This window comes from Numenius arquata, chromosome 8, assembly GCF_964106895.1.
Source record: "Numenius arquata chromosome 8, bNumArq3.hap1.1, whole genome shotgun sequence".
NCBI classification, from domain to species: domain Eukaryota; kingdom Metazoa; phylum Chordata; class Aves; order Charadriiformes; family Scolopacidae; genus Numenius; species Numenius arquata.
Window position 1 is genome coordinate 1,321,438 of NC_133583.1, and position 15,923 is coordinate 1,337,360.

General features: G+C 43.5%; 1 protein-coding gene across 1 annotated transcript in view; it reads right to left on the minus strand.

The window, feature by feature from the left end:
* The window catches only part of GRM7 (glutamate metabotropic receptor 7), a 264,649-nt gene that overhangs the window by 149,983 nt on the left and 98,743 nt on the right, over nucleotides 1-15,923 (minus strand). The window contains exon 2 of the mRNA XM_074151217.1: nucleotides 14,507-14,723. Coding sequence (XP_074007318.1) covers nucleotides 14,507-14,723 — 217 coding nt within the window. The remainder of the gene's footprint in view (nucleotides 1-14,506; nucleotides 14,724-15,923) is intronic.

Genomic DNA, 15,923 nt, shown 5'->3' on the forward strand with positions numbered 1-15,923 from the left:
ATGTTTTGCTTTGAAACCTGCTTGAATTTGAAGAACGATAAAAAGCATGTGTTTTATTTTTCATGCTAGGGATGTCGTTGAAATTTCTCGGGAGAAATCAAACAGCAACTACAAAACACGGCGTTACCTTGCTTTGTTTACGTACAGCGCGGGGCTGAACCCAGGGAGAAGAGCTGTGTGCCGACCCTGGATGCAGGTCTCCGCGGGCTGCGGGGTTTGCTGCCAAGCAGGAGCACCCGTCGAGCTCGGGAAAGCTCAGAAGACAGAGATGAACATGTCCCCAAGCAATAATAAAATACATTCCACCAAAAAATTACCTTTGGATGCAGTCAGAGCCACACTCTGCTCCCGTTCCCACGGAGCAGACATCCTTTAGCATCAAACACAACCTCACTCGGCATTAATGAAGTAGCAAAAGGCGGGTCAGAAGCTCTGGTGGGACGTGTCCGTGGCTGCCTGGGGCTGCCAAGGCCACCTCAGCTGCTCCCTCTGCACAGGCAAGAGGTGATCAGTGGCCAATGGGTTATTTGTGCAAGCCGTAAATATTAATAAAGAGATTCCTGACCGGACTGCACTCCAAAGCCTTCATTTTGCTCCTGGTCAGCTCGTGTGACCCTCAGCTGTGGGTGTTTCAGCTCCACATCACCAAGGGCCTTGCACAAATAACAAGGCCCTTTAATGGATAATTAGCCCTTGGAATTAAAAAAAAAAACAAAAAAACCAAAAACAAACAAACTAAAAAAATTTCAAAAATGCACTTCTCCAAAGCAGACTCTCTCTAGAAAAGGGTTTTGGCACAGTCCCAAGCTACAGCAATTGCAGTCTCTCTCACTACAACCAACCTTTTTTCGTTTGACTTTTTTTTTTTTTTACTAACTTCTACAGTGCCAAGGATTTCTCTTTTTCCCAGTGAAATCAGAGGAAATGGCTAAGATGGCCTAGACGATGTATTTGTTCTCAAGTTAAATGAATGACATTCTTAGACACCAAAGTTCCTGCTGCCCTTAATCCAGAATCCCAAAGGCAGTAACACAAACGCAAGGAAAGGAAGCAGAGCGAAGCAGGGAAAGAACATGGTAGGGCTTTAAACAGAGGCACTGCTTTTAAGGAGTTTTGAAGTTCTCGAGGAGTAGGACAGTAAATTGCTGGATTGTTTGCACTGTAACTCCAGCTCCTATATTTGTTCTTGGAAAAGACTGGGGGAAAAAATTTGCATCAAAGAAATCTCGAGTGAAACAGCATTATTTGCCAGAGCCTCAAGAGGCAGAAGACTAATAAAATTTTGCAAAGCACTCAAAAGTGCTAATTGCTTTTTTAGTGCATCTTACAGAGTGGTGCCATTGTAGGGCATCTACGTGTGAAGAACCTGGAGAGGGGCTACGCTTTCTGAGAGCTTCTGTCGAGATTTTTCAAAAGATGTTTATTTCAAGGAACAGCTTGTGTACTCTAGACCTTGGCTGCAATTTTGTGATCCTGCTTCTCTGTCTTCCCTCCTGATGTTAATAAATAAAAGTTCTTTGATTACAGCAATTGGAGGTTTGAGATGAATTTGGGCCGTAATGAATATGCTGTGCTTTCCTAGGAACAGAGAACACAAGAAATGCACTGGTTCAGGGAATTACTAAGAGGCAAAAAACTCGAACCTGGAAATATCCACGCTCAAATTCACCCCGGCTCAGGGTAAACAGGACACTGTCCTCATTACTCAGTTTGAGTTGGCAAAATAAGACAATTTTGATGCACAAGAGTCCAAAGAAAACCTGCCTCATCCCAACCTCCAAATAAACGTTCCTCTTTGATAAACCAGCTGGCTCAGACCAGAGATGGGTTATTTATCAAAACCAAGAGTATTACTCTGGGAGCATGACTGCTTCTGGCATTTTCTCTCTGGTAAGAGATGGCACCAGAGCTGGGTTTTCAGGGTTGCCACCCTCCCACCCAACACAAACGCTGAGGCCACAGCGTCGAGACACAACTATATATGGCTGGATTGATTTCTGTACAGACAGAGCAATTGCATCTCCAATCAATTTGAATGGAAACCACAAATGCTCAGTACCCTGGAAAAAAAAACAATCAAGGTACTCAGGTTCCTTTATATAGACATGTCCAAACATAAGACTTCAAGTAGCATTCAGTTTTGACATTGAAATAGTCAGATATTAAAAAAGGCCTCCCAAGGAATAATAAAAGAGAGCTTGGCAAAAGGCACACGCTGCAAATAAATGAAGGCCGTTTCTTAACCAGAGTCCACATGTTATCCAGCAGTGATATACCAGCAGTATAATCTTAATTAGCCAATAAAAGTTTTTAGACAATCTGTCTAGACTTTCTTTTGCTTGAATATAAAACTGGCTTTAAAAGAAATATATAAACAGCAATGAAAAGTCAATGAAAAGCCGTCAAAAAAAGCTTCCTGCTGTTTCACATCTGCATCCTGCACTCTGCTTAAAACATGATCATTTAAGTGAAATCCTTCATTTTTTAAGCAGAAAAGCTGCTATATTTGGGATTACCACATTGCAAGCCCACAGTCAGCTTGCTGACCTGCCGACGCAGACCATGACTGGAGGACATCCCCCCTCGAAAGTTCTGATCAACACAGCTCGGAGAAGGGCCTTCATCTTGAGGAAGAGGAGCCATTAGAAATAATCATAATTGAGTACAGACACATCCTGAGAGAGCACTGGGCTCGGTCCCACGCGCTTGAAATGGTCTTTGGACTGATGTGGTAAAACCACTGATGCCACGAGGCTGGGGTTTAGGTAGAGAAGACCCTGTTTTCCAGCAGAGCCAGCACTTCTGCAGCTGAAGAAAACTCCTTTTGACTCACCAGAGAGCAATAGAAGTTGCTTCTCCTGCTCCGCTCAGCCCTAACCTCAGCCCCATCCCGGGGGAATCCTGAGCAGGCTTGGAACCACGGGACAGCACTGGGGATACTTGGGAAGAAAGAACAAAGTGATTTGAGGGGAAAAAAAATTAGACTGGAAAAGGAACGAAATATGGATGTAAGATAAACTGAGGGTTAATTAAAGGGTTGATTAGACATGTGGATTAGTGAAATTAAGGGGAGAAACAAAATCCATTCAGGGAATTAAATTATAATTTATCTTTTAACTAATGCTTAAAGAGAGTATTTCCTTGATGGTAGCCTGAGATAGCCACTCCAGGCTTTTCGCATCTGGATAAAGTCTTCCATTGTAAAGCAGCTACCTGAAACGCTTCTAATTTTTATTTTTCAGAGGAAGACACTTCTCTTTATCCCAGAGCTGGGCCACCGGCAGGACCGTGCTGGTACCCAGAGAACCATCCGACCTAGACCCATCGCCGTAAGGAGGCGGCACTCACTCTCGCAAACCCAGTTCAGATTTCTAATGAACACCTGCGTGTTCGAGTTGCCTTTCTATGACCCAAAGATGAATCTGTTTCCTCTCTGTGTTTCATCTTTTGATGAGAAGATGAACAATACATGTTACATCTTCTTTTGATAATCAAGCAATTTGCTTTTTTACCAACTTTTTTTGTTATGAACAGGCTGAACCCAATGTGAACACTGGGGAACACCGGGGTCTGCACGGGGCAACGTGCTGCAGCATCGCACGGTACAGGACCAGCCGAGCCTCCTGCCTGGGAAGAGGGAGGGGAATTGTCAGCATCGGGTTGATGTTTAAATAATGAACAGTGGTGATGTGTTAAAATAACGCCAATTGTCTCCACTATGAGAGCAAGCTAGATGGCCTCCTGATTCATTACAGACTGAAAGCATACGAATCTTGAAACACCAAAGGGAAAGGAAACAGAAAAGCCTGCAATATAAACTCTGTATATCTATATCTTCCCAACGTCCTGGCTGTACGTGTCTGCCACTTAAAATGCCATATTGCAGTTCATATTTTCAGCTCAGGTATCTTGTTGAATATACCAGAGCAAATCGGCTGGGTATTTCAAACTCTGCCTTGATAAATAACTTTCCCAGGAATGTGTAAGAAAAGAGTAGGAACTCCATTGATCATAATTTACTACCTGCTATGATTTTGCAAAGCGGGGTACATATTACCCGGTTCGAGTGACTTTCTCCTCTCATTGATCTTTTTTTTTTTTTGATACCCAAGGAAGCTGGGCTGGGGAAGGCTTAGACAGCTCCGGAGACGGACCAGGGAATATTTTTGGCATGCCCTGAAGATCACTAGCAGCGCATGAAAGCCATCTTCCAGGAGCCTGAAGGGTTCAGGGCGTTTGTCACCCTCCGTTGTCTGAGGAAGGATAAGGAACGGAGAAGGCAGGGGAGGGCGCGTGATGGAAGAGGCATCTTAGAATTATTTATGTGCTGCTACTCCCCCACGGCTATGAAAGCTGTTCTTTGCATTAGCACAAAGTGAAAAGGGACTGTGAAGTATGGAAGGTACAAGATGAGGCAATATTTTGTATTTCCTCCTGGGATGCAGGATTTCAGTGACAGAAACTGGAATAACTTACTGCATTCGATTATATATTACCCTTCAGATGCAGGAATGTATTTAGAGCTGGTCCCAAATGAAGCCCCAACAAATTCATCCTGCTTTGCAAAGTAGACATATCCCATGGGAAAATCTCAGTGTAATCACAATATTTCTATTTTCCATGGGGAAAGTCAAAATGACAGCAGGGGCTTCCTCTGCAGAAGGTTTGTATGAAATTCATTTCATTCCTTCAGGAAAACTGACAAGACGCTTCGCACCACACACTGGAATAGGCACTGTAGGCGGAGGCGAAATGGGAGCCAGGATTCACAGGCTCCATTTTCTCCTTGCGGGAAGGCTGGGAGGCAGGAAAAAAGCCTAGTGAGGAGCAAAGGCACTCAGATGGGATCGTCTGGGAAGTCTGGTTTCACCGCCCCATCCCGGCAGAAAAAACAGACTTGGGAAAGAATTTCTATCATATCTCCCAGAAGTTTTAAGTTTTCACCATCAAAGTCAAGTCTGTTCCTGAAATCCTTATTTTTTTTTACGTGAAACAAATGTGATTTTTCTACCCCACTCTTTATGGCAAGTCTTCCTTAGCCATAGATTTCTTTTCCTGCCATGGCTCAATCTTCCCAACCCCAGCCACTACTATCAACCTTCATTTTGTGGCTTTTCACCTCTCCTTCTCCTGATCCTCACACCTGTCGTGCTTCCACAGTCCTGTTCCTTCCGTTTATTGCTCAGTAAATCCCTGCTTTCCTCCAACTCCTCCCCAAAACAACACCAGCTTTTGCACTTCAATAGGACCTTCTCCTCAAGCTTCCTAATGCACATTAACATACTTTTTGCCCCTACCCCCAATATTTTCACCACCATTTTTCATCAAATGTCTATGTTTCCCAGCAGAAGATGGACACAGAACAAACATGAATGCTCTTGCTTTGATTCTCCTCCAAACTCCTGTCTTCACCCAGGGGAACGGATTACCCATGAGATGCAGAAAACCTTCCAAAGAACAGACAAAAAAACCTGGATTGGGATGAATAACCTCCTGAATCTATGCCAAACCAACTTCTTCACCTCTACACCACGGGGCATGCACACTGCAAAACGCAGGAGCACTCCCGGGGGGTGTCCAACTGTACGGGTGAAAATAAAGGCTCAACAGTACATGTCTCTGCTTTGAAACAACGAGGACTTAACCCATCACTTGCTTTCAGCTGATCCACGTGATACTTTTCAAATAACCACAAAAGCAATGGTTTATTAAACTTGGGATAACATTTTTAAAGGATGCTGGCGGTTATTTGTTTAGTAACAAGAATTGCCTGCTTCAATTTTCTTCTGTCCTTGAAATGCAATCTCCATATGTTCAATAAATGCCATAAAAAGGCAGATATTTATCACTAAAGTGACTTATGCTATAACGGCGACAACAGCCTGCTACAGCTCCCCGGTAATACCCCGCCAAGAACCCAGCTGTGAGAGATCATTCAGGAGGACAGAGAGTGAGCTTCTGCCCGTATCAGCGTGGAACTGCTCTCAGATTTCACATAAGCAGACGGGGAGGAAATCATAATGTCATATCTTTACCTCTTTCCTTCTCCCCAAACTCTATTTTTATTGATTTTTCCTGAGTCTGTTTGAGAAGGAGGAATTACTCAGACCCCTGCTGGTTCCATCACAGAATTATAACACTGTTTGGGCACATGTTCTGATGCTGCCATGCCACCACCAGGAAGGAACCCAAACCATGTGCTCCTAATGCCCATCAGCTTCACGGCTGCCCTGAGTAAGATCATAAGAGCTCTATAAATCTACACCCAGTATTTATCTTCAAATTATGACAAAAAATAGGAAAATGCATATATGACATACATAGCAATGATTGGACATTTCTTTTTAAACTCAAATTCTTTAATGACATGTTTCTATTTGGTGCCTACACTCCCTGTGTAGTCAAGAGAGAGAAATAGATGTTTCAAAAGGGCAGCTCAGACCTCATCACTCTTCGTTACTGCACAGGGAATGGAGCCAACTAAGTTAGGACATCTGCTGTGTCGTAGGTAGGAAGATGTCTCACTAAAGAGATGAAGATTGCTTTCACAATGCTTTGATAACCTAAAAATACAGGCAGGCGCCTAGAGGGCTTCTCAACATCTAAGCCAGGCACCTGGTGAGTTCTGCCCACATCACAGGGAAATCAGAAGTCCTATCACCCCCTCAAGGACATCACCCGTTCACTCCTCTAAATGACATCACTTCTCACAAGTTATTTAAAAAAAAAACCACAGCAGCACAGACCATGCACAGAGTAACAGATTCCCTTTGCAAAGATGCACTTTACTTTTCCTTTGCTACTGTCAGAAAAATACTATAAAACTCTAAATGCAGCCCGAAACACCCTTGAGGATCAAGTCCAGTGCATCTTCTACTAGAACAGTTAGAATTAAACAAAAATCCTATTAAACCTGACAGACTGCAGCACACAACACAAGTTGGTACAACTTTAGAAAGCAATAACATTTTTTCTGAAATGACAAAACATTTCATACTTGACAAAACATAGGAAGGAAAATAATAGATTTAACAAAGTTGTTATTTAACATAACACCACCGAATACCAAAAGGGACAGACGCATGGATATTTGAGAAAAATAGAAAGAAAAATGGAAACCACGTGAAGTGCTGGGATATAAATGACTTGATTTCATTAGTGGTTTATATATTTATTTTTGCTATATTTGAGCCAGACAACAGGCTCTCAAGCAAATGAATAAAGGCCATTCCATCAGAAAGTACAATCATTTAACACAACCAAAAACAAAGGGACAGCCCCGCACTGCTGCCTCTCCATCCCCCCGAGACCTCCATCCATCCTGCAGACACCGAGACACCCACCACCAGGGAGAAAAGCTCCAAAGAGAGAGGTTGCAGGACCAGCAATTCACTGGGAAGACTCCGTAAACCTCGACCCATGCCCTATACCCTCGAACTTCGTAAACACTCTGGGGTCTGTGACCCTCCTGAGAGCTGAAGACCTCTCACATCTGAGACATGTGCTAAACGACGCCACACTTCGACACCGGCTGGTTTTCTGAGGCTGGCTGTTGGGCTGCACTTCAAAAAACATATTTATAGACCAGTTTGCCAACACGTAAGCTCTAACTGAAATGCTGGAAAGTGTTTCGGCCCCTTGGGTTATGGCAGAGGGAGATTCAAAGAATGCAGTTTGCAAAACGCTATCCTTCAGTTAAATAAATAAATAAGCATCACGTTGGACAGAACAACACCTCATCCCACCTCCTTCCAAAGCTATGACTCACTCAAATGAATATTTGAAGAGTGACTCTGTTAAAAGGTGGGTTCTGTTAGCTGCCAGAAAGAACAGAAATCACAGATCATAAATTTTGGGCATCACTAGATGATGTGTGGTATCACCCATTGCCAAATGTGCAAAGCTTCTCTAATAAATCATTAGTATTTGTCATTTATTAACACAGCCAATGCAATCTTTGCCCACCACAGTGCATCCCAGTTCCAACTGTTTCACCAGCATCAGTAGGACCAAGATTTCAGTCCCAGGATTTTGACAGAACAGTTGTGTGACATTCACTAATTTTTTCACCTCCCTTTCTCATTTTTGGGCTTTTTTTAAACTTGGGTTATGTTGCAAAGTAACCACTCCTTGTAATGAGTATTCTAAACCCAATCAGTAGGGCTTTAATGGATCAAGAAAAAAAAGAAGAGCTTTCATCAACATCAGAACGTAAGACAAAAATCAGGATTTTCTACTTGGCAATAGGAACCAGGACTATTTGAGACACAGAGAAAGAACAGTCTCTTCTCCCTTCTTAAAATACAGACAGTTGTACAACTCCCTCGTAGCAATGATTTAACTCTCTCATGTTACCCAGCACTAATTTGTGCTAATGGAATTCCCAACAGACAGCATAAAAATTAAGTACTATTAGAAAAATGCAGATTCAGGATCGTAGCAGGCAGCGGAACAGACCTACAGGAGCCTACAAAAATGCTGCGTGAATCACTGTGGGATGATACAGCAGCTCTTGGCTTTTAACAGTGTCAGCTTCCACAGAAGCGAAGTGCTGAATTAGAGCACCATGTTATGATACACCACGTGGAGGATTTCACAGACGGTATCACAGGATGATTCAGATCACCCAAAAACCTGAATCAAAAGATTCAGATCTTTTTAGAAACAGAAGTCGGGGTAGAAAACAAATATCAAGGCTTTTGGAAAAGCTGTCATATTTTCACATTTAGGTGGCTGAAGAGGTATAAAACAGTCTTTGCTACCAATAATAAAACCCATAGGAAATATTTTCTGTAGGAAGTATTTAATTGTATGTAGCTAATTGGTAAAGAAAACGAGGCATTAGGAGATTATACAGTTAATGCATGGATTCATCTGATTTAGGTGGAGTGATGCTAGATATAAGGGCTATGTGTCTCATACAGGTATGTACAAGTGTGTATACATATGGCTTGTACTAGAAAATATAAAGCTGAGAAAAATGAGATAAAAAGAGAATTCAAGTTTAAATTGGAGGATAGGAAAGAAATACTGTTCAGTATCACTGCTGGGAAAAAGAAAATATCTACTTATGAGGGTAAAGAGAAGGCTTCATAATTTCAGGGATTTCTTCTTTGCCCAGGAAATGAATATTTTTGATGTTGCTTCTGTTTCTGAGGAAATTCAACTCCTGCAGCTTGTGCATCCAGGCCGTCCCTGCCACATGCAGATGTTCTCAGCCTCGCAGAGCAGATGTCTGCGCCACACTCGAGGATCACGGAGACGGAAGAATTAAAGAAATGAATAGTTCAAAAAAGTCCTCAAAAAAAAAAAAAGGGGAAAAAAGAAGATAAAGAGACTGTTGCAACTGTTGTGCTTCCTATGTTAAAGTGGATTAAAGTTTAGTCTTCTTTTCTGTTCTGTCAAGGTGACGATAGCCTTTTAACAAATATGACACTGCAACTAAAAGTCTCCAGAAGAAACTCCAGTGTATATATAATCATATCAGCTCACTGGTACAAGAGCTTTAATCCTTTTTTTTTTTTATACCTTCAGTGCACAGAGAAAGAAGACATGCTTTTCCAGAAATTTTCTTCTCCAGTCCTTCCCAATGGTTGAGAACATAGTCATCGAAATGACTTAATTCTTGGTGTATAGATTAAGATGCTCTATCACTGACATGTTGTTCTGTGCAAGTCTAGTCTGTGCAAACAAGCAGAGCTGTGCTCAAAAATCAGCCTCGCTTACTTATCTTAAGATGAATACTTATTTCTGAGATGGAGTTGGCCAAAGGAGCCATGGGAAGGCAGCAGAAAGAGGTAAAAGTTGCAGATGTAAGGGTTTGAGGGACCCGGCACCCCCTGCCTTACCATGGAGCGAGCACCACAGTCTCCGCAAGCAAAGCAGCCAGGGGACTCGTCTGTGAAAATGGGTGAGTTTTGGAGAGGAAAAAGATGAATAAATGCACACTGGGTCTTTCATTTATCTGTTAGGAGGCATTCAAGTGGTCTTTTGCTAATGACTTCAATATATATATTTCTTACAGATAGCAATTAACCTTCTGGTACAGATTAATCTTTAAAAATATCAAAGATGAATTAATCTTTGAAATTCAAGTATTCAGTAGTTTCATTAATAATCTGAAATTGTCCTTTAGATTTTCCATAATTAGCCCATTCCCCTAATTTATTAATCCCACAGACTGCAGAGCATGTTTCAAATCCTCATCTCCTGCCACAATGACATATTCAAACTCACTTGAAGTACTCATAATAGAAGTCACTTTGTGAAAAATTATTAACTCAAAGGATCAAGCAAAGTCCTTACATACTAGAGCATATTTGAAAACTAAGCAAGGATAGCACTTTCTACTCATCCTCGCAACTCCTAAGATCTTGGCTGAATCAGAAACAAGTCTGAATAAAACACTGAATTTAGGATAATTAGCTGCTCCAGATTTGAGGCCAAAGATAATAAACGCGCTGGTACCTATGGACTAAATCTTCTTTTCTGCCAAAACACCCTGATGATGAGATACAAGGCAATTGTCTGCGAGCTAATAATGACTGCTTATTGCTGGTGTGTCTGACTAACGACCTCCGCTCTGGGGCTGTTCCTGCTGCTGGAAGGTGCCCCTGGTCCTACAGGGCCACGTAGGGGAGAAGCAACACCGAGACCCTGCTCTGACACCTCTCCCGACTCTGTTCTGCTCATTAAAAGGGGTGATGGGGGACAGGAGTCAGGCCAGCTCTGAAATCGCTGAGGCCTGGAGGGACTTAGTGCATCCCCCCTTTGCACCAGGCTACGGAGCTCACTGTGCCACCATTTTGTCTACGTGTTCAGGTCCCTGCTGGAGACATCTGCTGGAGTCCCTGCTGGAGATTGGGAGCAGCAGCTCTGCCCGCACATGGACCTGGTGGTTCTGCAAAGTCTCGCTGCAGCCTGGCTGGGTTCTGAGCTCTGCAATCTCACAACCACCCTCAACCACAACTCTCAACCCCACAGCATCCAAGCCCTGAACAGGGCTAAAGCCTGAACACAGCAATTCAACGGACACGGCTTTAAGCAGAGCACAACTCCTCCTGATGAACATTGCATGTTTTAGCTACCTGGAAAATGAGGTAAACCGTGTCTTACCACTTAAATCCCTCTCCTGTCCTCCCCACGTCCCTCCAGGGTATGCTGGGTCTGTTCTCTGAGCTGGGAATCATGGAATGGTTTGGGTTGGAAGGGACCTTATAGATCATCCAGTGCCACCCCCTGCCATGGGCAGGGACACCTCCCACCAGACCAGGTTGTTCCAAACCCCATCCAACCTGGCCTTGAACCCCTCCAGGGATGGGGCAACCTGGGCCAGGGTCTCACCACCCTCACAGCAAAGAATTCCTTCTCATCTCCATCTCCCCTGTTCCAGTCTGAATCCATCACCCCTCATCCTGTCACTACAGGCCCTTGTAGAAAGTCCCTCTCCAGTTTTCTTGTAGCCCCTCCTTAGGTACTGGAACTCTACAGAAGAAGGGAAGAAGAGGCAATCCACAGACTCACTGATTTCCAGAGCTGCGTCTTTTGACTAAGGAAAAAACTTCCTCCCAGTGCTGTTGCATTTCTGTTGCTTCTGGCACGAGTTTTCTAATTAGCGTGGAGTTTTGATTAGCACCCCAAGCACCACGTTAACCTACTCGCACGACGGCAGCAGCAGCAGGAACATCACGAGCGTGCTCCCCATCCCTTCCTCCCCGTCCCTGCCGTGTCACCAGGCCGTGCTCAACTGCTCTTGCCAAGCTACCGCGTAATTACACACCTCGGCTGGGCCGCAGATATTTGGACCCATTTAAATACATTTAATACGTGAAGCGCGCTGATCCCGGCAATACTCCTCTATCTTGTGAAAGCTCCTGTCCCTTCCGTTCCTCATTAGAGAGGGCTGTTCACTTCACGCATTCAGACACACGGCTCTTGACCACTGAAATGTTTTTAAATAGACAGATCAAGGAGCTACTAACGACACCACAGCCACGAGTCACTAAAATTATTGCTTCTCCGGGAGGCTCTTTCCAACCCTGCTATTACAGCAATCACCTGACAGCCTGGTTAATCACTTCTTCTGCATAAAACGTCCCCAAGGAGGCACAGCCACATCAGGCACCAGGAAAGCAACCCCCCCACGGCATGTTCCTGGAGCACAGGAACGTCCCATTGCAACGTGAGCCCCCAAAACAGCACCCGCTCACGACCAAACCCCAAAGTCGGGGACAAGGTGCCGTAGGGATTTCCCTGTAGGGATGAAGGTCAGGACCCAGCTCCAGGGCAGCACTGCCCGTGAGCGCGGCGGCTGCTCCATTAAACACCTAGACAATGGGACCGTCTCTGCTTCCCAGGGTTTTAAAAAGACGGGGAACTTGTTGACAGGTATTAAATCCCCTCAGAACTTCACCTAAGCTTTATCTGTGTAACAGAAAAATAATTCAGCGCAGCCCCGAGAAGAAAAAGCAGCTGAAGTGAGTCGGAGGCAGCTCTGGGGATTGGATCATTCCTCCTTCCAGATGCGACAGGCTGCAGATACGAAAGTTTATGCACTACCCCGTTAGCGTCTTAATATTGTAGGTGTGACCTGCATCACCCTGCATGCAAAGCTGTTTTAAGAAGGGTATTCTTTTGGTCTTATGCTTTATTTTTTATGAAGGACTTTGAATTACATGTTGACTACATGAACCGCTCTTATTATTAATTTAATTCTACAGAAGGTCTATAAAATGATACAGTATTATTCAGCCAGAGTTTGTCCTTGGCATAGAGAATACATTTCTGGTATGATTTTGCAACAGTGGATATTTGCAAATAAAGTAAATTTTAAATTATAATGAACACTGGCATTTGTCACTTCCTGCGGTATTAAATCCAAACCCATTTTCTTTAATACCACATAAATATGCATTCGAATGAACAGACAAATTTATGCAAATATAGGTTCCTTCTGTGTATCAACATAATGAAACAATTCTGGATTCCCATCTCTAAAGCCCCTTTTTCTTTTAAGCTTGGCCCCTTTCTCCGCTCACTCCTTGGGTGACACTGCCCAGAGCGACCCACCAGCTGCGCGGTGGCAGCTGGGGACTGAGCCAAGGTTCCACCACCCAGAGGACAAAGGCACAAGCAAAGTGTCTGCTGTGGAACCAGCTCTGTAACACCTGAGGAGACGAAACCTCTGACGGCTGCTCCAGGGCAGCGCCCGTCCCCTCCTGGTCCTTCCCTTTCGTGCACTCACTAATCCAGCTGGTGATCTCTGGAATTAAGTGAACTGTGGATTGTGTTATGCTGGTTTTATTTAACGCAACGCCAGGGCAGCTACAGGGTAGGAGATAATGTGAGTTCATCTGGGGAAAACCACAGAGCTTATTCTTGTGCAATGATGATGGGCTCCTGATCAGGATATATCATCGAAGGCTTCTGGAGATGGGCTTTCCATGTATCACCAATTATGAATGACATCTTTCACTTATTTTTCCTTACCAGCACAGGATTCAACTTCAAATATTTAAATCTCCAAACCTTGATGATTCTGGATTGCAAATCAGCTTGTCATGGATTTATACCTCTATTCTCTGAAGTGCCATCTAAAGTCCTCCTACGTTGTGGCACCTCTGAGGAAATTTAGAACCATTTACCCCGAAGAAGAAGTTACCAGGATAAGGGTATGAGCACGCTGACACGGCAGGCACACCTTCACGACAGGTCTGCTCTATGTTCTGTACCAGAACAGGAAAACAAGCTGTAAAATTAGAGATTTCTACCAACAAAATTATGATGGTTCGACTCAATAACATAAGCCTGACCCAGCACAAGACACAGCATCTCCCTGTCCTCTTGGAACATCTCTCACGGACACATGCGTTGTCCAACACGGTTTGGCCTTCTTGGGACACCACTACACGAAAGCAGTAACAAGATAAACGTGATGCCTCACACCACAGGTCTGATGTGCCCCGCACCACCCCGCTGAGTGCGTTGCCTCCATACCACAGGCCAGTAATCTTTGAGCCTTCAGGTAAAAGATTATGAATTTTCTCAACTGAATCGGTCAAGAGACATGAGAAAGAAAAGCAACACAAATCAGGCAGCGATCTGAAAGGTGAACAGCAATAGCACGACACAAGTCAATGTCTGGTAACAAACAGTCTTCACAGAATTTCTAGCTGCAGAGAGATAAAAGCTCAGCATTTTCAAATCTGTCGTCTACCCATGTCAACATAATATAATGCCATCCAGGGGAATAGTAGGAGGTTGATAAGACTCAGGGTTTTACTATTTTCTCCAGAAATGATTGAAAAGCACTAAGGTTTCAAACTCTCTGAAACTCCATAAGTGATTTAGGAATGAGAGTATCTAGGAGCCATTTCAGAGGCATTGCAAAAACCTGGAGCACCTTTAGAATCAAATATATGTTCCAGAAAAATATTGTAACATTTGGTACAAAATAACATTCATTACTTCTATAGCATTTTCTGGAGGGAGGATGGGCGTTGCCTACCTGCCTCTCTGGAAATTTGCATGAAGGACTCGACTCCTTTTTCTCCATAATTCCCTTCAGATGCCAAAGTGGACACATAATTCCATCCCAAAGCTTTCACAATGTCCACCATTGCTTGTGCTTGGAAGGAATCTGGAGGAACCACACGTGAGAAGAAATCATAGCGCCTGTCATCACTCAACTCTGGTGCAGTTGAGGCATAACTGATTTGTGGGATCTGTAGAAAAAAATAATTTCTGATAAATATACATATTCATATACTCATTGCACTTCGTGCAGCAGTTAGCTAAAGCAGTTAGCTTCAGCTGAGCCTCGGTTCATCTTTGTTGCATCCATCTATAATTCTCCACCATGTTCCTTTACAACGTACAAGTCAAAGAAACAGTCTTTTCATCGACTTCAAGTTACACACAAAAATCATTAATCAACAGAAAACGACTGTATATGTGCACATTCATAATTTTTTCCCCTTTAAGGCAACCTTAATCAAATACAGCACACAAAAACCATTTTTCTCACTCTGTCCTTTTTATTGGAGTTCCAGTTTTACTACCACCCGGTTATTTGGGATCCTGAATGCAACCGAGTGTCCGTCTATACCTGTCACCACTGGCCGAAAGCCAGAAGGAGCCTTCGTCCGTTTCTGGGAGATGAAGCAGCTCTTAAACATTAAACTACAACTCCAGGTTTAAACAAAAGGATGTTTATTTTTGATTCTTTCTGATGAAAACCAGTTGTCAAGATTGCTGAGCACGGACATCTCTGTCCCACATAGAGAACCCGGCCAGGGTTCAGCCGTGTCCTAAAACTCTGCCTGCCCACGACAAACCAGCTCTTGCTGTTCCTTCTCACAGCAGAGCGCGACGGAGGCTGACGGTTACTTGCTGTAACAGGAGCACAGAATATTGTTCAGGGCTATTTTCTCCTCGATAACAAAGGTCCCTAAGCAGTTATCAGGCTGACAGTATGTTAATCCCCAAACACATTATGCAATTGTTTGAGTAACAGTCTGGGACTGTTCCTTAAATTAAGGAACCTGCCATAATTCTCACTTGAGATGCCAAGGAGGGGAAAAAAAGATTTGAAATATACACAAACATGATCATATATAATGATTTGAGACTTCTAGACTGCAGAAAGGTCAGTATTTCATGCCTCAGTACAAGCATCTTCTGCATTCTCATATTCTGTCTCTGCACAGCATTCCTACAAGTATTTATTAGCTCTTCTGCCTACTCAGAAGAACAAACATTATATTTCCCCAGGCTCAACACTGCAAAGGGCTCAGCGCCTTTGGTTCCCACAGAGGTCAGTGGCAAACGAGAGCAAACGCAGTATTTCTACAGAATATACCTTACGTCTGCACATCTGTATGTAGATTAACGACTTCTACAGCAGAGTAAAAGCAGACCCATAA